The 26,819-nt window shown below is 33.6% G+C and overlaps 3 protein-coding genes across 3 annotated transcripts; 2 read left to right on the forward strand and 1 right to left on the reverse strand.

Annotated features, from left to right (window-relative positions):
* Positions 1-245: 245 nt before the first annotated feature.
* Positions 246-5,111, forward strand: BDCG_04185 (murein transglycosylase). Its single transcript, XM_045419848.1, has 2 exons — positions 246-3,801; positions 3,999-5,111. The coding sequence occupies exons 1-2, from the start codon at positions 1,718-1,720 to the stop codon at positions 4,147-4,149; spliced, it is 2,235 nt and encodes a 744-aa protein (XP_045276061.1). The 5' UTR covers positions 246-1,717; the 3' UTR covers positions 4,150-5,111.
* Positions 5,112-8,829: 3,718 nt separating this feature from the next.
* BDCG_04186 (uncharacterized protein) lies at positions 8,830-9,069 on the forward strand (the record flags this gene model as incomplete). Its single annotated transcript, XM_045419849.1, has 1 exon — positions 8,830-9,069. One exon carries the CDS (start codon positions 8,830-8,832, stop codon positions 9,067-9,069), a length of 240 nt encoding a protein of 79 aa, XP_045276062.1.
* Positions 9,070-16,396: 7,327 nt separating this feature from the next.
* On the reverse strand, positions 16,397-16,885 carry BDCG_16881 (uncharacterized protein; the record flags this gene model as incomplete). The annotated part of the gene is made up of 3 exons (XM_045426067.1): positions 16,397-16,496; positions 16,556-16,578; positions 16,634-16,885. The coding sequence occupies 3 exons, from the start codon at positions 16,883-16,885 to the stop codon at positions 16,397-16,399; spliced, it is 375 nt and encodes a 124-aa protein (XP_045280789.1).
* Positions 16,886-26,819: the final 9,934 nt, after the last annotated feature.

The following is a 26,819-nucleotide window of genomic DNA, read 5'->3' on the forward strand; positions in this document are numbered from 1 at the left end:
TTGGATCAGATGATACATGAGTGGGACTTGGCGTTGATGTCTTGATACACCGAAGACAGACAGGGTTTTCATGGAGGTTGCACTTCAGATGTGTCTGTTGATTATGTGCTCAATATTATTGCTGAGGTATCTTTTTGTATTTTTCTGCCGGGGATGGGCCAGATTGGGAAGGGCGGTAACTATAGTTACCTAGGTAGGTAATAATGACCAAAGTTGTAAGATGCAAAACATAGTAGTTATATCTAACCAATCCCACCCCACCTGCGTCTTCTTCTATTTATATTACCCTCGTCTGGCCTCATCCATGCAAGTAGCCACATCCATCCCCCTTCTCACTGGGGCTGGAGTGTCTCTTAACCAGAAGCAATTGGCTGCCGTGTGCTGCCATATGTATGCTCGCTGGTTGTCCGGCCCACGGCATCCTGGAAGTTAAGCCCTAAGGAGTAAATAATCAACTGAACCCCACGATGTTGTGTTGTCATGTTCGAAGCAAGATCCTCCCCGGCTCTGAGCATGGAACAGCCGGACTGAACGGATTATGGAGAGCTGGGGATGCCATCGACAAGGTGGACAGTTTCTGACAACTCCATAGTTAGTTTACTTGGCTTCTTCGAACAAAAAAGGCTTCCACCTGTTGTTCTCGTAGCCTCTAGTTACATCCATCTCGAGATCGGTTGATTTCACCACAGCCTCGCAATCCACAACCACCCCCCAACCCCCGTCCCTGTCCTGTCCCTGTCCCTGTCCCCTTTATATCTAACATTTGGCTTCTATTATTACTTTCTATCTGGTTTACACGGCGAGGGTTTCGACCAGTTCGTCTACCCGTCGCTAGCCTAGTCATGAATCCCGTTTGTGTCTTGTCCCCTGTCGCTTGTAGGAGACAACAGAGTTGCAGCAAGTCGACGACCGTGATCTAAGAATCTAAGACACTCTCGGATGGCCCTAGCAGTCTATTTAGCAGCCTTTAGCAACCCCCAAGCCCCCCCCCTCAAAGACTCAACCACCAAGCAGCGTAATTTGTGCGCGGATTCAAATAAATTATAATAATGATGAAGCCCGGTCGGCAGAAATCGATGTTCTTGTAATCAGATTATTCTTACTATTATCCCATTTCTCTTCTGATTTCATTCTCACTCGGGTAATACTTGTCGTTTGTGCCCGCAAATGGTCTGAGACATTTTCCCTTCGCTCGTTCTGGCTGCCAGAAACCTCCTCTTGCCACACTGTTTGGCCGCTGAGAGAGTTCCAAGATTGACTCCAGCAGCTGTCACAATTCAATTAGCGTGGGAGCCTCGTCTGAGATTCTGAGACCATTCCGGGCCGCCGCTTAGAAGTCAAAGAGTCAAACCGAAGCGATTCCCCCCGCAGCAGGGCTCCTGTCATAAATAATATAATCGGTCGCATCCATCTTCCTCCCTCTCCTCCAGTCGCACAACTGACACAGTGCCGTTCTGCGTCGTCATTGTCACTCCCATAATTGCATCTGGCTCTGGCCCGGTATCACATTCTCTGCTTGCTGTGGCGGCGTGCCTGGCAGAGAAGATTCTGAGAAACGCTGGATGGGGGGGACTTGGCCCAGTCGGCGAACAAATCTTACCACGGGAAATCTGAAACTTTTCCAGTCTTCGGGGCACACTATCGCTTGGTACTTAAACACAAAACAAGAAAGAGTATTAAACGTTGGCCTCTGTGAACCAGAACATAGGCCTTCCGCATGGCTTACCGTTACCACAATGACGCTGACGCTGGCTACGATGCTCATGGCGGATCCATAGCTCGAAGCCGGGGGTCGCCGCAGACCTCGTCTCAACCTTCCTACTACGCCGACAATCCACACGCTTCCCCATCCTCCGCTCGTTTACACCCTGCCGCGCATCCAGATAGTGCCTATAGCAAGCTCCGAAAACAGCGACCAGGCGGATATCAGGATTCCCACACAACACCAGTGTCCCCAGTCTCTCCCGTTCACTATAACTTCCCTAGCCCTACGCCGCCTCCTCACGCCCAGAGAAGACCGGCAGCCTCACGGGACACAGAATATACACAGTCCTCACAGACTACATCGAGAGTCGCTCCAGTAGGAGACAGCTGGGGTGCCGCAGCAGCTGCTGGCGGAATCGCGGGCACCGCTCTCGGAACAGCGCATTCGCCAAACGAGCACCAGCGCGGATTTGACACAATGCCAGGCGGACATGATGGCATTGGGCAAAACCAATACTACTACGAATCGTCTGAACGTGGTGAGAACGGAAATACAATGGGTTCAGATCATCCTTACACCTCTGCGCCGCAGGACATGCCCCCAATGGGCTCTTCTCGATCTCCAGGCGGACAAGACCCTTACTCGTCAAATGTCGGCTTAGGTGCTTCCATGGATGGCACTGGACAAGTTACCCCAGGCCAAAGAAGCCTGTACTCGAACAGCAATAATGGACATCAACAATATATCCAGTATGGAGGTGCTGGAGGATTCTACGATGACCCTTACCAAAGGTCTCATCATAACTCGTGGGGACCTGTAAATGCCGAACCTATTAACCCTAATGATATCATCGATGACGGGGACGATGGTTTCATGCGAAAACCTCAGCGACGATCAATGCTAAGCCTTGGTAAAAACTCCAGTCATAACAGTCTCCCCGCTGCGGGTGCGGGAGGAGCTGTTGCAGGAGCTGCTGCAGGAAGAGCTCTGGCAAGCCTCCCAGCACGTATTCAAGGTCAGACTACGGGTGGCCCTGACGGTGGTCCCGAATATGATGCTGTCTCTACTGAGAAGAGTGAATGGCTAAGTAATCAGAAACATGGGAACAAAATAATGAAATGGATTGTGGGTATCATAATAGCGCTGGTAGTAATCGGGATCGTGGGCGGCATAGTTGGCGGTATTTTGGGTTCTCGAAACAGAAACTCGGGCGGCAGGGGTGGACAGTCCAGCGACGACGACCTGGCGACGAACGGGGACCTTAACAAAGATTCACCGGAAATCAAGGAGCTAATGGCAATGGAGGGCTTGTACAAGGTTTTTCCAGGCATGGATTATACCCCCTGGGGCACGCAATACCCGCTATGCCTCACTTACCCTCCTAGTCAAAACAACGTCACTCGCGACATGGCGGTTCTCTCCATGCTGACGAACACCGTACGGCTTTACGGTACAGACTGCAACCAGACACAGATGGTTCTCCACGCGATGCAGAGGCTGGAGCTGAAAGATATGAAGCTTTGGCTGGGTGTCTGGATTGATAATAATGCCACCACCAACGACCGCCAGATGGAGCAGCTGTACGAGATCGTCCGAGAAACCAAAAACAAATCCGTCTTCATGGGTGTCATCGTCGGAAACGAAGTGCTTTACCGCGGCAAAAACTCCAACTCACCCCTAACCACCACCACCGCACTGGTAAAATACATGCAGGAAGTCAAGTCCCAGCTGAAATCTATGGGCGCCGATATGCCCGTTGCCACCTCTGATCTGGGCGATAACTGGACCCCCGAACTGGCCAAGGAAGCCGATGTCGTCATGGCGAATGTGCACCCATTCTTCGCAGGCGTGGCGGTCGACGAAGCGGCAAGTTGGGCATGGAGTTTCTGGCAGGATCAAAACGTAGCCCTGACGCGAGGCACAGATAAACACCACATCATTTCAGAAATCGGCTGGCCCAGCGGGGGAGGCAACAACTGCTCTCCCAACCCGTGCCAGACGAAGACTGCTGGTTCCGTTGCTGGCGTAGAGGAGTTGAACAGGTTCATGGAGACTTGGGTATGCCAGAGTCTGGATAATGGGACAGATTACTTTTGGTAAGCTTTATTTTCTTTATTTCCATATTTCATATTCCCCCCTCCCCCCCCTCCTCCCACTTCCCGCTATAGATCAGCGTTATTCCCTACACATATCCTCCTATCCCCTCCCTGCATGTTTTTCCCGCAGGTCTCTGCTCCGCAAACAAATCCTGTAGACCATTACATAGTCTAACGGTTCTCCTCCACACAAACAGGTTCGAAGCTTTCGATGAGCCCTGGAAGGCGTCTTACAACGAACCCCACCTTGGGAAAGAGTGGGAAGATAAATGGGGTCTCATGGACCCCGGCCGCAACTTGAAGCCCGGTCTGAGAATCCCCAGCTGCGGTGGGAGGACCGCTGCTTAAAAGAATAAATCCTTATATGTATATATGTCATGAGGAATATTTCCAGTGAAAAGGAACAGCTTCCAAGCACTACGGCAACCCAACAACGACCCCTTTACTCACTTTGGTCCGACGACTAATTTTACAGCTACAAGTACATATGATTTCGTCTCTCTGTCCCTTTCCATTTCCCCCCCTTCCTTTTGGCACCCCTGTCACCTCTCCATTTTAGTATATTTTTGGTTTTCTTTTTCTTTTTGTTCTTTGATAATCATTAAGAACACTCACTGAAATCTCCATCTCTCCCCAAGACTCAACCTACATTGCCCTCAATGACGTATCAGTTTGTCTACTTGTACGATTCAATTTTCTAACAGTTTTTACCTCATTTTTTCTTCTATATATCCTATTCTCGCAGTCTCTGAGAGGCAGTTTCAGTTTTTCCTTTTCTCTCTCTTTTTTTTCCAACTCTTCTTTCCTTAAGAGTGAGTTCTTTGATAACTTCTTCTTGCTTTATCTATATACTGTTTAATTATATTACTACTCTTACATACATACACTATCTGTATGATCTATTGTTTTCATCTAGGCATTTGACTGCATATATGATTTTGCATCTTTTTTTCCTTATTTTCTTTTTGAATGTATTTTTTTCTGTTCTTTCCCTCTTCTTTAGTTTCATATTTTCCATACTTTCTTTTCGGCGAAATACCAGACCTATTTTAACAAGCAGCGGGAAAGACAGGAATGAAGGGAAAAAAAACTTTCCTTGAATATATGAAGAATGAAAGGAAATGAAAATGAAACTGAAAATGAGAAGGAATTAATAATGTCACATGAAATAAGATCAGTGTGTGTGATTGTCATAAGCTTTTTCTCTTTTCTCTTCTTTGACTCTCTTATTATAGTTTAATCATGCTTTTACACACTTACATCTGATGTGAGTGCATCACATCATAACAATTAAAGCAGTATAATAATAAAAGAATGTATTTTTATGTGAGAATTATATATAATAGATATAAACATTGCTTTCTTTAATATCTTCATCAGTAGCTTAGATATGAGCATGAAATAGAAAGATTAAAAATACTTAAATAATATAATAAATATAATATTTTTTCATAAAAACAGCTAATTTTCTCAAATCTGAAAAACAGATCAAAATTTTAATACAAAATTTGAATTTTCATAATAAAATATTGAAAAAGTATTTACTGTTTCAGAGCATGTTCAATTGCCTTTATAAACTCTTAAAACTTACATGTAAAAAGTTAATATTAATGTAGTATATGAAAGATGTAAAGCTTACTTAATTAAAAAAGTTACTAGCTTGTAAGAAGTTATATAATAAAAGAATTAATAAGTCAGAATATATAATCTGTAGAATAGTTAAAGATTATATTAATAGATCTATCTATAAAGAGCTTAATATAGTGATAAGTCACATGATCTAGTAAGATTACTAACCGTAATAACTGTAACAGTTAACACTTTCTCTCAAGATAATAGAAATCATATATAAAAACACTCAATTTATCAAGATAGTCTGTTAAAATCAAATATAAATAAACATGTAAAATTAAGCATTTCTGGCTTTTTCACCTGTAAGACCTAGCAAAATCATGAATTACACAATATTATAGTATTTAAGAATTTTATGAGTTCATTCACTGTTATCTGAGTAATAGAAATATATTTCAAGTTGATAACTCTCTAATTCAACTGTTAATATAAAAAATGAAAATATGTGTTAATGTACTTTCTTCTAATTATAATAACTGTCATCTTTGTAAGATTCATGACACTCTTATTATCACTGAGAATTCATATCAGAGATATGATAATAAAGTCAAGCTTAATTATAAGATTTCAGATTTATATTACTTTGCAGACTGTCTTACTAAGAGTTATATATTCAGTCTCATTGAATCTTAGAGATATACAAGATTGCTTCACTGAATACTATGAAATCAGAGTATCTGTATAAGTGATATCAGAATGTGTTTTAACTGCAAGATATTATAAGCAGTTTATATTATATTAATATTACTGAATTATAAAATCAGCTTCTTTCTCAGATATTGAGAAATTATTAATATAAAATTCATTCTTTATCAGAGTCTTGATAATAACTATATTATTAAGATTGAAATCTTCAATATAATATTTAATATATAAATAATATATTAACTCAATTTCTTTATTGAAATAATTAACTTTTATAACTAAATACTTAGTTAATTGATATAGATTCTTGACTTTCAATTTCTCACTGAGTATACTCACTAGTTAATCAACATTCTCAGAAACTTCAGATATAATGTTAAGATTATTAACATAGATTATTATATATAGATAGACTGACCGTGTGACTGTGTCTGAGATCAGAATCAAACTTTACAGTTATCACATTGTCTAAAAGCATTACTTCTGATTATAATTTGTATTCATTACATTGATCTCAAATCATATTATTTCAAATATTAAAGATCTCAGATTCACTTTTCAAATAAAAATCTAGTCTCAGATAAAGAATATATTTGAATTCTTAGTCACATTTTCATTCTGATCTCATTATTGAGAATAATATTAAATGAGATTATGAAATCACTTCTCACTTACATAATATCATAATATAGTACTCATTTATTGAAAATTTAATAGAGAGTATTATCAAATATTATTACTTTTCTAAACACAGATCATAATTCATATAATTTTAATTATAAAAAAAATATAAAATATAAAAAAAAACAAAAAATAAAAAACAAAATAAAAACAAGAAAAGATCAGAATGAATAAAAAAAAAAAAAAAAAAAAAAAAAAAGAGAGAAAGAAAAAAAAAGAAAAGAAAAGAAAAAGAAAAAAAAAAAGAAAAGAAAAAGAAAAAAAGAAAAAAATAAAAATAAAAAAAATCAAGATTGCAGAGTCATAGTACTTTTAAAATACTCACTTCTCAGAGTCTTTGTAATATTTATTATCAATCATGTATCTCTCACAGTAAGAATAACACAGCTGTAATAAGTTATTATCTTAATATTATCTAATAAATAATCAGTATATATCTGTATAAATGTGAATATTTAGAAAATATACACTTAAAAAGTGTGATCAGAATGAACTCTGCTGTCACTTAAATGATATTAAGAGTAGAATACTGAAATTGATGATTCTCTTCATTGATTTCATGAATAAGATGAGTCAAGATAGTCTTGAGAAATATAATATTCTCTGACTTCTGATAAAAACAGATCTCATAGAGAGACTTTATTTTCATGATATCAGAGACTGAGTATTATCAAAAAGCATTACTTTCATGCAATGTATATACACTTACTGTGATAATTCATTCTCTGTGTATATAACTGAGAATTACAGGTTTCTCACACTGCACAGCTCTCTCTAGAATACTGACATCAGTTTGTAACTCACACAGTCTCTCAGTTCAGTATGTGCTGTGTATATACAGCTCTGTGTACTGAGGCTGTATTAATTATTATAATCTGGTGTGATACTTGCTTTTCACAGGTCATATTTTATTTGAGAGAAGAGAAGAGAGAAAGACATGACTGTGATTTTATTAAGAGAGAATAGATAATTAGTAATATTGAATATAATTTAGTTCTTCTGTATTTAAAATTTGATTAGTCTATACTCTTTAATTTGAGAATTTCTAAGAGTGTTTTAATAGTTTTCATATCAGCTTGAACTTAGTGATGAGTTAAAGAAGAAGAGAAAAGAGAGAAGAAAGAAATGAGAATAACTTATCTTTATAATATGAAAACAGAGAATCACTGTAATCATTCTTTCTAGTAATAAAGATCTGTTTTCTGCATGTATTTCTGATATAGATTATATAATAACTGTATATAAAGAATATCAACACTGCATACATTGAATAAAGATAATATTGCTATGTAATACTGTAGCTGTTTTTATATATCTCTGAAAACTGTTAATATTTTCTTTATCTCTTTATATTTGATAAGTTAGTAATATATTTCAATGCACTCTCTCTTTCATTATTATTATCATCATCATCATCATTATTATCATTATCATTATCATTATTATCATTATTATTATTATCACTATTATTATTATTATCATATCATTTCTGACTGTCTCTTCTGTCTTCACTCTTCTTCAATACTTACTGAAACATTATGTTATCTCTCTTTAAATATTCTGCAGTTCTGTAGATTATCAAGACACATGAGTACTGTTACAGATTGAAGAAAGAGAAGAAGAAGATGTTTAAGTAAGAAGAGACAGATGACAAGACATATTATAATGCCTTGAAGAGACTCTGTAAGAAAGTAGAATGATAACAATTTTAAGTAACACTTCTGATAGATTTAGACTGAACTAAGTATAGAAATAATACAGATGACATCATCTGTGAGAGATTGAAGAAGAAGACAGTGAAGAGTCTCATGCAGTAGCAGTGAAACTAGAAGAAGTTCTGAGAATGATTTGAGTTCAAGATGAAGAGAGAAAGAGAAAAGAAGAGTGTTACTGTAAATAAACAGTAGTAGAAGAAGATTGAGAGAATATTAAAGTAAGAGATAAAGAAGTCAAAACTGATAAGTTTTTTATTTATTAAGAGATAATAATTTTTGATAATACTTCTGTTCTCTAATTGATTAGCAGAAGCTGGCAGAGAAGAAGAGGATTGAAATCTTATTCAGATCTCAAATGCACTTCATGATTCAGAATATTGAGAAGACAGCTCTGCTCTCTGAGCATGTTAATCTGCTTACTGCTGAGATGAAATCTGAGACAGTAGATCAGAAAATGCAGGATTTTGAAGTACAGATTGATCTGACTGAGAAGAAGCAGCAGAAACTCTTCTCTGAGAAGATAGCAAAGAGAGATTTTGAGATAATTATCATTTCAGATGAGAAGAAGAAGAAGAAGAAGAAGAATAAGAAGTGAATTATGAAGAATGATAAGAAGAATGAGAAAGAGAAGAAGTAGATTTTTTTCTTTTTATATTAGTTAGTTATAAGTTTAAGTTTTTAATTATTAATAATTAAAATTAATTTTGAGTTTTCAAAAATTATTGTACAAGTTGTAATCAAGTCAGAAATGATATATATATATATATATATTTAACTATCATGATTCATAAATCACTATAATATATAAGTATCAACATTTTTTCAACATTAATATTCATAATATTAATATATTTTTTAATGATATTATCTGATAATATAATTTGATAACACTCTCTTTTATAATATTAATATATTTCAAGAAATATGACAGAGATTAATCAAGATTGTTTATTTACTTTTATACATTAATGATATTCAATCTGAGTTAGTACTAAAATTATAACTAAGCTAAGAAATAAGATTATTTTCTTTTATATTAATTCTTCTTACATACATCAGTGATCAGTTATTGAAAATAAATTATTATCTTTCTTAAATTATTATTATATCTTCTGAATTCACTTCTTTCATTTCTTTTACTTCTATTGAAGATTCATAAACTCTTTAAGAAATTACTGTGAATTACAAAGTCTACATTATTTACAATTCAACATAGAATGCTCTTTTTTAATTATAATAAACAATCACTTCATTCTTCATATCTGATTTCAGGTCATGAAATTTATGAAAAACTCAACACAAATATCAAGATAAACTATGAAATAATTATTAACAGATTGTATTACAGATTACTGAAGAGTTATCTCTCTGCTACAATCACTGTAACTTCATTCAGAAACATTCATTATAAACTGATTATAGCTCTGAAGAAATTTCTCAACATCTGAAGTCATCAGAATGTAGATAATAAAAGAAAAATAATTAGAAAATTACTACTGAGCTGATAAGTTACTCTATTAGATAATGATTTTTAATAACACTAACTTTCTAATTTGAAGAAAATTATGTGAAAATAATTATATATCAGTACTCTGATTTCATAACTTTCATCTGATAACTTTCATGAACAATTACTTCATATATTTATATCTCTGAATCTTTCTCTTCAATCAATTGAAAACTCTGAATTCTGAACACTTTTTCAAATACTTAATTCAAATCTTTATATTCTACATCAATTCTGTCATCAGTTCAATCTCAAGATACATTACAAAGTCAATATATAATATCTAGAATCAGAGTTGAAGAATCATCAAAAAGTGTCTTTCACAGTGAATGTATGAACTAGTATAAATAATCTTATATTTATAAGAGTTATATGTTATTACATTGATGAGAACTGAACTTATCAAGAGATATTAATTGAATTTAAATCATTGATCAGTAGTCATACTAAGAATTATATAATAGAGATATTAATAACTGTGATTAAAAATAACTATTAGAATATTAGTTTCAGTCTTCTTATAATTACAACTGATAATACTGTGAATAACTACACTATAATAAAGAGCTTAAAGCAAAAATTAGCTTTGCATTTCTGAAATAATAAATAAGGTCATATTCTCTGTATTACTTATATGATTTAACTTGTGACATAAACACTAATAAAGAATCTTAATATCAAGATAAAGAATAATGAGATGACTGATTCTTGAGATGAGAATAAGATGAAAGTGATTACTCAAGTAACTTTTATATTCACTTTACAAAAGATAATATTTTTTAATAACACTTTTTAATATTGTTTTTTAATAATACTTTTTAATAACACTACTGTTAATTTTGAATAGATTAACTAATAATTTAAATATCATAGATTCAAAACATTATTAATATGATTTATATCTTCTCTAAATAATAAGAATGATTTCATGATATTCAATAAATAAATAAATCAGTCACATCACTGAATATGATACAGAATGTTAGAATATAGTGAAGTTCAATATATAAGATAACTATTCAGACTCTTCAATTATATCAGATAATTAATCATTGAGTGCAACACTCTGATCAGAAAAACATTCAGATATTGAAACTTTCTAATATAAAGTAAACTCAGTTGAAATATGTGATTAATTTACTGTTTCAGTTTTATAAGATAATAAAGACAGTCTCAATCACTCATATATCAATACTGCAGTCAGTCTGATGAATGTATAACAGTTTATTTACTCATCTTAAGAAGCAGTTGAATCACTTAAAAAGAAATTCAGTCTGAGATAATGCTATAGTACAGGCTATTATTACTGTAAGAAATAAACTGACATATTACTACAGCAAAACTAAACAATCTTTTGCAGAGTACTATACTGTAGCAGCTCTACTAGATCTCTTTCATCAAGTTAATATCTACACTTCTCAAGATTGAACAGAGAAGAAATAAGACTTATATATTAAATTAGTCTGAGACTACTACAATATCAACTATCAGAGATTTAAATAAGCAGATATTCAAGATATAAAGATAGTGAAATATAATTCTCTAGTAAGTAACAATCTTTGATAATACTTCATATCTCATAGAACTATAATACTAACTTTGAAACAGAACTTGTATATATTGATTATAACTGAAAATCAGATAAAACTACATACTTATAAAACTGAATTTAATCACTATCTTCAAGATAATCTGATAAATTTACACATTAAATCAATTCTAGAGTTGTGAAAAATTGTTGAGAGTATATATTCAACTGTTACACTGATAATGTGTGATATTCTGATAATTTCATTAACAGAGATGAGAATAAAGTAAAAGTTTAACTCAAGTCAAGATATTTATCACTATTACTGAGAACAATTATAAGAAGAAATAATCAAGAAACTCATGATTATAAAATATGAAATTATCAGACAGTTTAATACCTCTGATCACAGTATATCAGAGAAGTGTAGTTTTCATAAGAAAGTGAAGAATAAACTTGTATAAGAATGTATTTAGTTATTTCATAAGTGTTATCAATAATTGTTATTAAATTCTGATTATATAAGCAATTACTGAATGTCTTGAAGGATAACGTTATTGTGTTGTAATCTAACTACGCGAGTTACACTAAATAGGTTGGGGTGGCACGTGACTAGGGTAGATGTAGTAATCACCAACACCCCCCCTTGCTACACCGTGGCCTATAATAAGCCGCCACCCGGGGCCTCCCCCATCCTCAAATCTTTCAAAAATGCAATAATAATTAATTACATGAATCGGACCCTGATTTCCTCATTAGGAAAGGCGTCCGTACGGCAATAACTGTAAAAATCAAGAAATACATGCAAAATTCATTGATTCACTGTATCATCATTATCATTCATTCCTTCTTCCCAATTTCCTGAATGCCAACTCTCTTGACAAATTCTTCAAATGCAGGCTTCACCAGTAGCTTGATGAGCCCGTCAGCTATGTTCACTGTAGAATCAATATATTCCATCATGATTTCCTCTTTTTCAATCAAATTGCAGAGAATATGATATCTAATCTTGATGTGATGTGACCTTCACATTAAGAATTCTCTCTTTGCTAGATCAATTGCTCCCTTATTGTCAACTTGTAGATGTGAGCATATTTTCACTTTTTCATCATCTATCAACTCAGTGTCATATAGCATATCATTCAATCAGATTATCTCACAAGCTGTCTCACTAGCTGCAATATATTCAGCTTCTGTGATTGATTTAGTAATAGATGTCTGTCTCTGCAACCGCCATGAGATTGATGACCTGTTAATCAATATAATGTAGTCAGTAGTTGATTTGTATTGAGGATTCACCCCCGCTCAGTCTGAATCACAGTATGCTACAGAACTCAGGCTCACATCACTGATCTCCTTCCTGTATAATATGTCATGGTTTTTCATCTTCTTGACATAATGTAGGACATGCTTCAACACTGCTCAACATGTCTTGTGTGAATGTGAGTTAAAACATGAGAGATAGTTGACTGTGAACACCAGGTCTGACTGGCTGCTTGAGATCAAATATTGCAATGATTTCAATTCTTGATGATATCTTGTAGCTGTAAAGTCATCATTCAATCCCTTCTCCTCATCAGGTGAGAATTCCAGTCATATGCTAATTATCATTGAGATGCCAGCTGGATTTATCTTATTCATGCTGAAATCTTCAAGGATCTTCTCAATATAATGACTCTGTGTAACCACTAGATCATCATTTCTCTGATGTTTAATCTTCATTTCAAGATATGACTTGATCTCTTTGACATTCTTTGTCTCAAATCTCTTTGTGATCTCTCTCAATACTCAGTCTAATTGCTGTTCTTGAGGTTCTGTCATCTGACAATCATCAACATGCAATGTCAGATAGATCTTGCAAACAGAGTGATATAGAAATTTATCATTATAAGATGATATCTTGAATCTCAATGTGATGAGATATTCTGTTGTTAGAAAATATCATACTCTCATAGCTTGTTTCATTTCATATAGACTCTGATGAAGTAGTCTCATCAAGCTCTCTCTGTCATGCTTTACACCTGTGAGCAGTTGTATATAGATCATCTTGTTCTGTGATAGTATGTCATTCAAAAATGTGAATACATAGTCAATTAATTTGACCTTTCATTCTTTGACAGTTGATATAGCAAATAGGCTGTGTGATGTAGGCTCTGATATCACTACAGCATATGATCTTGTATGATGAATACTCTGCTGTTGCAAGAATTCTTTAATCACTCAGTGAGCTCTAAAGTGAATGATTTCTCTCTTATTGTTGAATTTTCAATCATATACTCATTTATCTGTAAGAATATTCATTTCCAGAGTCTTCTCAATGATAATATATATCTTCTTCTGTTCAAATATCTTAATCTTCTTTTTCATTGCTTCATGTCAATAGTTTCAGTCTGAGCTTCTCTTGACTTCTGTCAGTGTAGTTGATCAGTCTGTCAGAATACTTAGAACAGAATCATTCTCATTAACAGAGTCTTCAGACTCTTCATTCATGACAAGCTGTGTCTCATCATCTAGAAGATAGATTGAATCAATTGCACTCTCTAAGTTCTCATTTACAATCATCTTCAAAACATCTGACTTTTTCTTTGTAAGATGTTATAGTAAGCAGTGCTGTCATCTCTCTCTGACATTCAGAATGTTCAATTCATTAGGCAATTCATTGAATTCTCTCATTGTATTTACAGGTGTATTTGCACTCATGTCAAGAGCTTCATCAAATATGACATCTCATGCAATCTTAAGATGACATGTAATAGGATCCCACATATGATATTGATATAATTCTTGATATTCAACCAGCTGCTATTCCCTGTCATCAGTTCTATCCGCAAGCTTATTTGACACTTTCAAATTCTTCTTGTAGATCTTGCATCCTCATCTCTGTATTCAATGAACAGAAGGTTGCACCTCAGTTCACACTTCAAAAGATGTAAGTGATATTTCTTTCTTGCATTCAAATATCTTTGTTAATGTTGGAAATGTATTGATCATCATGACTGCAGCTTGCATTGTCTCATCTCAGAGCTCTTTCACCAGCTCACTATTAAATAGCAAGCTTCTTATCTTCTCTGTAACTATTCAATTCATGCATTTCACTGAGCCATTTGATTGTGATGTATCAGATGTAGTCATTTCATATGCTATTTCTTTGCTCTGACAGTAGGTCTTAAGTTCTTGACTTTTGAACTCTTCTTCATCATCTCAGTGTAGGGTTCCAATTCGGTGTTGAGTAGTGGTCTCAATTCCATCAATAAAGGTCATCAAATGCGCAGTGACCTCACCCTTTGACATCATAAGAATAATCCACCTGTAGCGGGTTGCATCGTCTGTTATACTCAACCAGTAGCTTGCACCCCCTCTAGTGAGAGTGTCATTCTCATTGAAAAGTGTTTTTCCACCCTCTGCCAGATTGATGAAGAATCTCATTGCCGGCTTGACAGCTTGTGTCATAGATATGAAGATTGAATGTGTCATTTTTGCTTGTACACAGGTCTTGCAGAATGGCAAAGCTCTGTCACTCTTTATTCTCATTTCTAGTCATGAATCTGTCATCATTTTTGTGATATCTGTGGGATTCAGGTGTTCTAGCTTTTAATGTCATTGCATCATCATAAGTTCTATAACCTTTGTGTCATTCCTTTCAGATAGTGTCAATATTGTGTCATCTTTCACCTGTAACATGTTTGTAGATTCAAAATCATCATTAAGTATAGCAAACTGAATCAAGTCTCTGTATGTAACTGGCCTTTTCATCTCATAGATATCATTCTTATTTAATCTTGCTGTAAATGAGAACATGTGATCAGGAGAGATAATCAACATAGTATGATTATTCTCATATATCAACTGCTTATAGATATAACCCTGATGTATGAGCTTACTCATACTCATGAGATTCACTTCTAACTTTGAGACATAGTGAACATCATTTAACAGCATATTCATCCCTTTCACTGAAATCTTTGTATCTTCTATAGCTGCAGCAGGGATCACTGTTCTGTCTGTCATTTTCAACATCACTTTCACCTTCTGAGGTTTTGCCATGACAAGATCTCTGTGAGGTGTGGTGTGAGCGCCTGATTCAGAGTCTAGAATCCAGGTATCTTTTTCTGTCTGGTCACTCGCATAGGCCTTTTCTTTGATGCAAAATACTTGCTTCATGACATTATGAACAGGAGCAGCATCTGTATTCTCCGCATCCTTGTCTTTATCCTTGCCGCGGCTAGTAGGGTGTTTTTCAGAAAATTTCAACCAGCAATCTGTTTGAATGTGGCCAATCTTCTGACAATGGTAACATGTTTTGGTAGCATTATTACTCTTTCTATCTGGCTTGGTGGAATCTTTGTTCTTGTCCTCAGAGACCTTCTCTTTCTCCTTATTCTTTTTATCCTTTCTGTTGGAATCTTGAGCATTATTTGCAGGATTTTTTGTGGATTCAGTACTTGCTTCATTCGCAGCAGAGAGCCGCAAAAGAATATCACAGCACAGGCCCATAAAATCGTCCTCTAAGGATTGAGTATTATCTTTGTCAATTTGATCCATTTGATTCCTTATGAATGAGGCTCAATCTCTGTTGACTCCTGTAAGCAGTCTGTTGAAAAACATGACATCTGGGATCTCATATTCTAGATGAATATAATCAGTCCTTATAACAATCAGATGTTCAATGAAAGTGTGATCTGAGCCTTTTGACTTAGCAGTCATGCTAATCAGTTTCTCAAACAGACAGATTCTACAGACAGCAGGCCTCTCAGAAAAGTTATTCTCTATAATAGTTCATAGAGCATAAGCAGATAACTTGAATTTCTTTGATATAGTGAAATGAGCCTTGGTCTACAGGGCAATTGCAGACCACATGTAATTGTATAATCAAAGATTGTATTCTTTTCAGAAATGTTGCATGTTCATGATGACATTCTCATCAAGGTCATTATCTTCAAGAATATCATCAGTTTCAGACTGTTCTGCAGTCAAAAGGATTTCCTCTCTTCACATTGAGAAGTTAATGAATTCAGTAAGGACAATTGATCTTTTGATGAGTCTTACTTGGCTTCTGAATTCTTCAAGAACTTTCATTATAACAGATGTCTTCTCTTTTCATTGAAGGTATTCTGCCAGATTCACTCTCATCTCATCACTTGCAAGAGTCTCACCTCTACTGATCTTCATACACTCAACCTCATGCTGAAGTCTTGCAATTTCAAGCCTCATACAAGTCTCCTTGCTCACTGAGCCATTGTTGTTCTGGTCACTTGAGCCTCTCACATTGCCTGACATCTCACTGATGATGCCTTCAACCAGGTCTTTGTATATGTTGAACTCATCAGACTGTTCTTCTGCAATGGTTTTGTCCAGCTCAAATGCTCTGAGAGCCATCTTTCAATTTGTTATTAATGTTGGCAGTGATCTGTGATCTTGCATTTGCTGCTCTGGCATTTTCTTGTTTTTCCATCTTGAAGGCATGTATTCTTTTGTTAAGTCAGGTGTCCCCCCGGATCTTAGATTAATCATGAGTTCAATCACTCAATAAATCATCTAGGCATGCTTGTAACGACGCGTGGAGATGTCAATTGCACATTATTTTGCAGCTTTTCATTGCATAGAGAGCTTCATAACCTCTTGAAGAATAACATTATTATGTTGTAATCTAACTACGCGAGTTACACTAAATAGGTTAAGATGGCACGTGACTAGGGTAGGTGTAGTAATCATCAACAGAATGAACTGAATGAGACTGATTTTAATTTTCAGTCTCAGTCTCATTCTAATTTTGAAAGAATGATCATCTTTCACAGTTTATTCTGAGAAATTACTCTCATTTCACTGTTCTTGAATTAAATCTGATCATTTTTCACATCATTTCTGTAAGAAATCTCACTTCTCATGAATTCTTTACTTCTATTCCTATCTCTCATGTAATCAATAGAGCTAGCGGCCCTTGGCTACACACAACTATTTAGACTGAAGTTTGTGAATACTATTCATAACTCAGCTTGAATACTATTATACATTTAACTTCTACATTTTATCTTTCTACTGTGAACACTTCTAGTAGTTAACAGTATATATTATATCAAGCTGCAAACATCTAAATAATCATCTGTGAGCACTTATTCTTATATTTCAAGCTCAGTCAGTCAGCAATTATCTGTTATAACTGAAAGAACTAGAAACTTGCATGCTCTCATCTCTGCAAACTCTACTGCAGATACTCAGAAGCAGTCATCTGAATCATGAATAATCTCTGTGAAAGAAGTCTCAGAGAACTTATTAATCACTCACAGAATATTATTCTCTGCATCTCAGACAGAGAAACTCTCTGAATTTATAAATAAACTAATCTCAGTGAAGAACATTCTTAAGCATCTTCTGTGAGATTAAACTATTTTTCTATAAGAAATACTTACTATCTGTAAATATTCTCAAACTGAGTCTCTAGACATGATCTTCAGAGATATCTGCAAACTGAAAAGAAACTTTCTTAAGCTATAATTACTTAAGATCATCTATTAAATCACAATCTATAAAAGCTTTTGCAAGTTTGTATTTAAAATTGACTTACAAGCTCAGCTGTGTGATATGAAAGATGAAGAAGCTGTTATCTATATAATAACAGATCTCTATTACACTGAAGTCAAGAACTGACTGAATTATCTAGAGAATAATTATCAGAGATCTCACTGATCTGTTCTTAAAATCTATCTAGAGAATAAGTTAAAAGACTCTGTAAGTCAGACAGAGAACATCTGAGCTGCAATCATCAATATTAGAAAAAGAGATGAGAAATCTGATAAAGACTACTCACAGTGCTTTATAAAATTATAATATAAATTAAGATCTGTGAAAACAGAGCTCTGAAATAAGATCTGAATAATAATATTTATAAAGAGACTGAATAAAGATATGCAGAACAAGCTCATTGAGTAAGACTCTAAGTTCTTAACTCTAGAGAAACTGATAACTCTTATTCATCACTTATAGATTACTGTGAGAGTCACAGATCTGCAGAGAGTGAATTATTAATCAGCTCTGCAAGAATCAGAATAACAGAGAACAGATTTATCAGAAAAAGATGATAAGATACAGAGAGATTTATATCTGACTGCTAAGCAGAGAGAAAGAACTTCATAAGCTTCTGTGAATAGAGTGTATAATAGAAAGACTAAGAAAAAGAGACTCTACTTTATTTATTCTAAATCAGAACATCTTCATACAAACTGTTCAGATAAATTAAAATAGAAATTTAAGAAGTTATGAACAGAGTCAGTAACAGTCTTCTTAAGAATCTTGAAGCTGACACCTGAATCTGTTACTTCTCTAATGAAAATACTTACTTATAGAGAGAGACTGCACTGCAATACTACTGTCTTACAAGTATAGAAAGTATTGATGAACTCAGAATCTCAGATCACTGTAATGTCTCTAAAGCTCATAGAGTGAATGAGCTGAAAGATGAAGACTGAGAACCTGCTCTTATAATAAGTAGAATGTGAGAACTCAGATCTGAGAACTAAGAGACTTGTAAGAGTTATCTTTGAATTATAAGATCTCTCTAGAATCTGAAGAAGATTTGTGAAAACTGTGATTATTATAGATATCACAGATGACATGTATTTGAGACTTGCATGACTTTAAAGACATAATCTGCACATAGCTGTTCATGAGTCAGATTTATACTTTCAATCAGTGTTAACAGACTTACTTATAGAGATAGAAGCAGTTGATGCTGTAGAGTTAATTAAAGAAGATAAGCTTATCTATATAATAACTTTGTAAGTGTCTGAGAATCTCACAGTCATGAAAACTGAGCTTCAGATATCAGAGAAATACTGAGATCTCACAGAGATGTTCAGCTCAGCTAAGACAGCTGAGCTTTCTTCTCACTGTGAGAAGAATCTGATAATAAATTTAATAAAAGAGCAGAAATCCTTCTGAGAATTAATCTATAAACTCTTTCATCATGAAACAGAGGCCTTGTAAACTTATGTGAAGAAGAATCTAAAGAGTGACTTTATTCAATCTTCATAGATCTCTGTAGAAGTCTCTGTAATATTTGTGAAGAAGAAGAATGAAGATCTCAGATTATATGTAGACTACTGTGATCTGAACTTTAAGATAATAAAGAGCTGCTACTCTCTGTCTCTGATTGAGAATGTAATTAACTGTCTTACAGAAGCTGTCATATTCATACAACTGAATATAATCAATATATATACACAGCTGTGAATACAGTCTGAGAATGAATAAAAGACTGTCTTTAGAACTGCATTGAGATTGTTTAAATATCTAGTGATATCTTTTGATCTGACTAATATCTCTGCAGTATTTCAGTCTTTTATCAATAAAATACTTCATATATATCTGAATGTCTTCATAATAATATATCTGAATGATGTGATGATGTACTTTATAAAGAAGAAAGAATACACTGAGCATGTATGAAGTGTGTTAAAGATCTTAGATGAGACAGAACTGTATATTAAGCTTATAAAGTGCAACTTCAGTGTCTACTGAATTAATTTCCTAGAATATGTAATCACTGCAGATGATATTTAGATGAAATCTTTACAGATTAAGACTATTCTATCATAACTGAAGTTAACTAGTATTTATGAGATTCAGATCTTTCTGAGCTTTGTGAATTTCTATAGATGATTTATCTTTATATTTATGAGAATCTTCTTAGCCCTTACAGACATGCTGAAGAATGAAAACAAGAAGAAGTCATTTTATAAATAGAGAATGAAAAGATTGTTGAGAAGAAAGAACTGTAAGAACTTTTTTATCTCAGAAGCTCACAGAGTCTTTATAAGATTGAAACAGATATTCATGAACACAGTGATACTATTTCACTTTAATCTCTTACTTCTAACTAGATTAAAGACAGATATCTTCTTCTTTACAATTTCAGAAATAGTCTTATAACTACAGTTAAATGAGAACTGAGTTTCAGTGATCTTTTTCTCACAGAAGATGCAATCTGCAGAGATCAACTATAACATTCATGATCAGAAGCTTCTTATAATAGTGAAATTCTTCTGTTACTGATATCACTACTTTGAGAGCCTTGTAATAGTGATTACTGTTAGAACTGATCATAACAGCTTGTAATAGTTTACTTCAATTAAGAAACTCTCACAGCAGCAGATTCACTGAGCTCAGAGACTGAGTGAGTTCTGATTCAAGATAGAATATATTAAAAGAACTAAGAACTCAGTGAATGAACTCTCTCACAGATCAGACTATGTTAAGAAGATCAGAGTAATAGATACAGAGAGATTAGAGAAGACAGAAAAGCTTCACAGAATACTCAAACTGAGTATTATAAAGAGATTGACTGAAGAGTCTCTCAATTCTCTATGAGAGAAGAGAGAGAAGAGAGAGAAGAAGCCTGTACAACTACTCTCTATAATACTGAGAGTTAACACTCTGAAGATCTCTGTGAGAATTCTTGAAGAGAGTATCTATAATCTGAAGAGTTTGCAGGCTTTGAGAAGTACTGTGAAAGACCTGATGTAAGAAGAAACAGAGTATAAGTCTTTATAAGATCTTCTATTCAGATTATCTGAACTGTAACTGAAGAATAAATATACTCAGTATATTCAGAAACTGCTTATAGCAGAGATCAATCCTGCAGAAATAAAGAATTGAAGAGACTTAAATAATTTCTTATGAAGAGAGAACTGAATTTATATATCTATAAATGAGTTTCTATATATAGAACTTATTAAAAGGCATCATGACTCTTCTCTAGTGAGTCATTTTATAGATACTAGAACTCATGAGTTGCTTGCAAGGAAATACTTCTGACTGAAGATACAAGAACTTATGAAGAAGATAGTGAATTCTTATACTATTTATCAGGATTCGCGGGTAGTGCAGTCCAGATTATATAAAGAACTTACTTCTCTACTCATCTCACAGAAACCTTGAAAACAGCTAGAAATGAATGTTCTTATGAATCTCTCTGAAAGCAAAAACATATATGATGTCTGCTTTGACAGTGTGCTAATGATAGTGAATTGCTTCATCAAGATAACACACTTTATACTCATTTACAAGAACTTGAAGTCAAAGAATTTAACTCATATCTTCATCTGTGATGTGATTCAGTTGTATGAGTTATCTGTGAATATTATCTCAGATAGAGAATCAATCTTTGTAGAAGAGTTCTAATCTGATCTGATAACTATACTGAAGATCTTATAAGATCTAAGCATGACTTTTCATCAACAGACAGATGATCAGATAGAATATCTGATGAGTATATTAAAACAGTATCTGTAATACTTTGTTAATTATAATCAGAATGACTGAGTATATTGATTATCACTTACAGAGTTCATGTATAATAACTCAAAGTATATCAGCACAGATAAAACTCTCTTTGAGATACTCACTGAGACTCATCCATGAATAATCTTGATGAACCTGCAAGAGTACACTATAGAGTGTGATGATGCCTGTAAATAAGCTGAGAGAATTCAGAAGATCTGAGAGAAAGTCTGTGAATTCTTGAGAAAGACTCAAGAGTATCAGAAGAGATACTATAACTTCAAGTATATTATAAAGAGTTTTAAGAAAGATGATAGAGTCTGACTGAGTCTAGAAAATATTATCACACAGAGATCTAGTAAGAAGCTGAATCTCTTGCAGACAGAGTCTTATAAGATTATGAAGAAAGTTAGCTTATAGTTCTACAGATTGAAACTGTCATCTGAGTTGCAGATATACAATGTTTTTCATGTCTCTTTACTTTATAAATATAAGAAATTCTTAGAAGAGAACTCTGTAACTCATCACTCTATTTATAAAGCACTAGAGAGTAAAAGAGAATATCAGATCAAAGAGATTATTAACTCAGAGAAGTGAGATTATAAGCTCTGATTCAAGATTCAGTGATAAGAGTATTCTGATAAGATAAATAAGTTCACTTGAGAATTATTCAGACAGATAAGATATCTACAGAAGCTGAGACATGACTTTCATACTGTGAATTCTGATAAGTCAGAATGATACAGTCTTTGCTAAGAATCTGATTATAATAAAGATATTAACACTGTCATTTGCAAATTCTAGTTTATAAGATAATAAGTTTCTACTGAGATGAACAGTCTGCAGTGTATATAAGAAAAGAAGAAATCATATTCTTATTAAAGCTAAAAAACAGAAAATAAACAGAACTGTGAACATAATTTAGAGATTAATAAAGAAAAAATAAAGAAAATTCATACTTATACTCTTAATATCTGTGACACTTAATCTTTCCACAACTATCAATTTCTCTTTTCAAAGAAGCAGAGAGTATCATATCTGCAGTACAGATAATTGTTACATTTGATACAAAGACTGTCAGAAATGCACAGACTTCAGAGAAGCTGAACATCAGAATATATACAGTTGCAGCAGAGTCTTGAAAGCTGACTATCTATATATATGATCAGATATTTCTCACAAAGCTGTGTCTGCTCTCTCAGTTGTACTGAAGTATTCAGCCTGAAAATAATTGAGACACAGAGAGAGAGCTCATCTGCTCAGGTCAACTTCTGTCATGAATTCATGATATTTATATTGTCTTAATTACCTGAATTTTACAGGTATCTGAAGACTCATCTCTCATTGACAATGAGATAGCAGAAATGCACTGTGATGCAAGAATCATTGATAGAGAATCTAGACATATTTACATATACCTGATCAGAGATTGTGCAGATAGAGAGAGAGTGATTGTAGGCCTGCAGAGCTGTAGAAGACACTGACAACACTGAGAGCTTTACAAGAACTGTCAGCTAGAATCTGTAAGAAATTACTTATGAGAAGACTTACAGTAAAGAAAGAAACTGTGCTACTTGAAGTCAGAGACTGATCTGAGAAAGAAATAAGATAAGTCACTGGTCTGAAGATCAGATGCAGTGACAGAGCTGAAGAGAATGAAGATGCAGTCATGAGCAGCAGTGTCTCTGCTTCATCAGCCAGTAAAAAGTGATTAGAGAAGTTACAGAAATGCTCATAAGAAGCTTAGCAGCAGTCAGACATTGTTTGCAAAGATATTGAAATTGAAAAATTTTTTATTCTTGAGAAGTTCTTGAATTAATACACAGACATTGTCAGAAACACTCTCTCTCTGTTATCTGAGTGAAAACACTTCATGAATGAATGAGAATACTCACAGTTTATAAGAATGAAAGCTGTTATAAAAAAAGAGAAAAGAAGATAAGATTCTACAGATAGATCTGAAATATTTATACTACTTTAAAGAGATTTACTTACACTGTGAGTGATTCTGTGAAACAGTCAGATCACTCTAGTAAACAAGAGTAATTGTGAATCACAGGCCTGAATCTTTCTATATGACTACAAAGAGTGATTGCAGACTGTGAATATCTTGATTCTACAATTCTATAGAGTTGATAAAAGAATAGAAAATTTCTCACAATTCTACAGTGTCAAAGAATAATGATTTGTAAGAATGAGTGAAAGATTAACTCATGAATGTTTCTCTTTAATGAGAATAATCTCATAGAGAGTGATTTATCTGTGAGATGAATCTGTGTGATGATCACATAAGAATCTCATAAAAATAATTAAGAGTTAACTGAAACTCTTCTGTATGAAAGATGTGAGATGAATCTATGTGATAGTCAGAGAAGAATCTGTAGATTACAAAGAATCTCACAGAATAAGAAACTGAGTGACAGACTCTTTTCTCTTTATAATAATAAGAGATTTTTCCTCACTGAGATTTTTTATAGATGTGAAGGGTTTTTAGTAAGTATTACTACAGTGCTGAGCTGATTCTATGAAGTCACTCAGTGAAAGACTTCACAGATGAAGTCTTAGAGAGAGAAGAATATATAAGAAATCTCACTTCTCATGAATTCTTTATCTCTATTTCTATCTCTCATGTAATTAATAGAGCTAGTGACTCTTGACTACACACAACTATTTAGACTGGAGTTCACAAATACTATTTACAACTCAGCTTGAATACTATTATACATTTAACTTCTATATTTTATCTTTCTATCATGAACACTTCTAGTAGTTAACAGTATATATCACGCCAAGCTGCAAACACCCGAATAATCGCCTGCGAGCACTTATTCTTACAATTTCTCTCAGAAATGATTCATTTTCAGATTTTTTTAAGACTTGATTCTGGTGGGACTCACGCCAAGAAATGTATGAGATCAGATCAAATGGGACTAAATGTGAAATTCATGATCTCACCGGCCAGTCTATATATAGATGATATCTGAATATATAATATCAGAGTACTAAGTTATAGACATCAAATTGCATTTATTCTTGTCTTCAGATTGCATTTGAATAAAAAGTTGACTTTGTACTTCTTCAAGAACCAAACTTGAATACTGAGTAAAAGTACATTATTTCTCATTCAAGCTATTACTGCTTTCTCTCTGAAAAATCTGAGATAAAATCAAGAGTAGTGATCTATGAGAGAAAAAGATCAAGGTATTAATTTAATTTGAGATTTAATATCATATCTGACTCTGATATTCTAGTGAGTGATATTATAGATAAAGAGAATGAGTTTGATACTATTCAACTTATAAATATCTATAATGAAAAGTCATTGAAAGAAAACAACAATACCTGGACAATTGATAGAGGACTTTTGAATATAACTCTCTTAAAAAACTCTATAATTGCAGGAGACTTCAATGCACATCATCTCTGATGAAACTCAGAGTGCACAAGAGCAGTAAGAGCAGATAAACTGATTGAATGAGCTTTTAAACATTCAATAGATTTAGTTAACAAGTCTGATTAACAAACATTCTTTAGAAAAAGTATGAAACAGAAATCTATTATAGATCTAACTTTCATATCACAAAATCTAATTGAAAAAAGACTTATAAACTGATTTATTGATTTAAATGAAACCTCAGAATCAGGTCATGAGATCATTCAATTTGATATTGAACTGAGTGAAAAACAAAGAAGTGAAAATCCTCTTCTCTCTAATCAGTATAACTTTGAAAAAGCTGATTGAAAAGCAGTTGAAGAAAGAGTAAAACAGCTGAAATCTGAAAGACAGAGTGAGCTTTATTGAAATCAAAGTCAAGATATCTTAAATGAAATACTTGAGAATAGAGCAAAGCTAATTACATCTATTCTTCTAATAAGTATTAAAGAAAATATTCCAAAGAAAAAGTCTTCTGAGTATTTCAAACCTTGATGAAATGAGAATATCACTTCTAAAAGAAAGTAATTAGTCACTGCTAAGAGAGAGTGAAAGAATAACTTAATATCTGATGAAGAGTTCAAAGCTATTCAAAATGAATATTTTTCACATATTAAAAAAGTCAAAACAGATTGCTGAAACAAATTTCTTGAAGAAGTATAAGAAAAAGAAGTTTTTAAAGACTTCAACTATACTAAAACAAGAAGTGTAGCAAAGCTTTCAATCTTAGAATATGAATTTCAGAATGAATTGAATACAGCAAACTCTTTTGAGAAAAAATATCAAGCTTTTATAAGAATTCTCTTTCAAAACTCATCACATTTACAAGAGGAGAATATGTCATTTCATGAATATATTAATGAAAATAACTGGGAATGATCTGAGCTTACAGGTCATGAACTAGAGTCAGCAATATTCTCAAGTTCAATTAAAACTGCTGCAGGGCCTGATTCAATTAATCATTTAATTATTCAAAACACATATTTCTACTTGAAGAATGAATATTTTGAGTTCTTTTTCAATCTCTTAAGAAATGGTTATCATTTTAAATACTGGAGAGAAGCTACTGAAGTAATCCTTATAAAATCTAATAGAAAAGCTTCAGTTTCTAAGTTATATAGAGTAATATCTCTGTTGAACTGTTTGAGAAAAGTTCTAGAAAAGATAATAGCTACTAGATTATCTTTTATAAGCTCTATTAGTGATTCTCTTCTATTTAATGAATAAATGAGAGGTAGAAAACAATGTTCTGTAATTAACACTGTTCTCTCAGTTCTTCATGATGTTCAAGTAGCAAAGCATGAAGGCCTGGTCTCAACTGCAGTTTTTATTGACATAAAAGATGCATTTGATCATGTTTCAAAGTCTAAGATGATTCAAACTTTGAAGATGTTAAAACTGTCACTTTCTCTAATAAAATGAGTTAATTGTTTCATATCTAAAAGAATTATACAACTATTCTTTGATGAAAGAAAACAAGATAAAACTGAGATAAAAATAGAAGTATCACAAGAATCTTCAATCTCACCTGTTTTATTTGCAATATACACTGCATATTTATTCAAGAATAGAGAGATGAAAATAGTGAGATTTTCAAGTTAT

Source organism: Blastomyces dermatitidis (genome assembly GCF_000003525.1).
Source record: "Blastomyces dermatitidis ER-3 genomic scaffold supercont1.4, whole genome shotgun sequence".
NCBI lineage: Eukaryota > Fungi > Ascomycota > Eurotiomycetes > Onygenales > Ajellomycetaceae > Blastomyces > Blastomyces dermatitidis.

Coding starts and splice junctions, on each gene's coding strand:
- BDCG_04185 (XM_045419848.1), top strand. CDS start 1,718: ATGGCTTACCGTTACCACAATGACGCTGACGCTGGCTACGATGCTCAT. Junction 3,802..3,998: donor AATGGGACAGATTACTTTTG/GTAAGCTTTATT, acceptor CCACACAAACAG/GTTCGAAGCTTTCGATGAGC.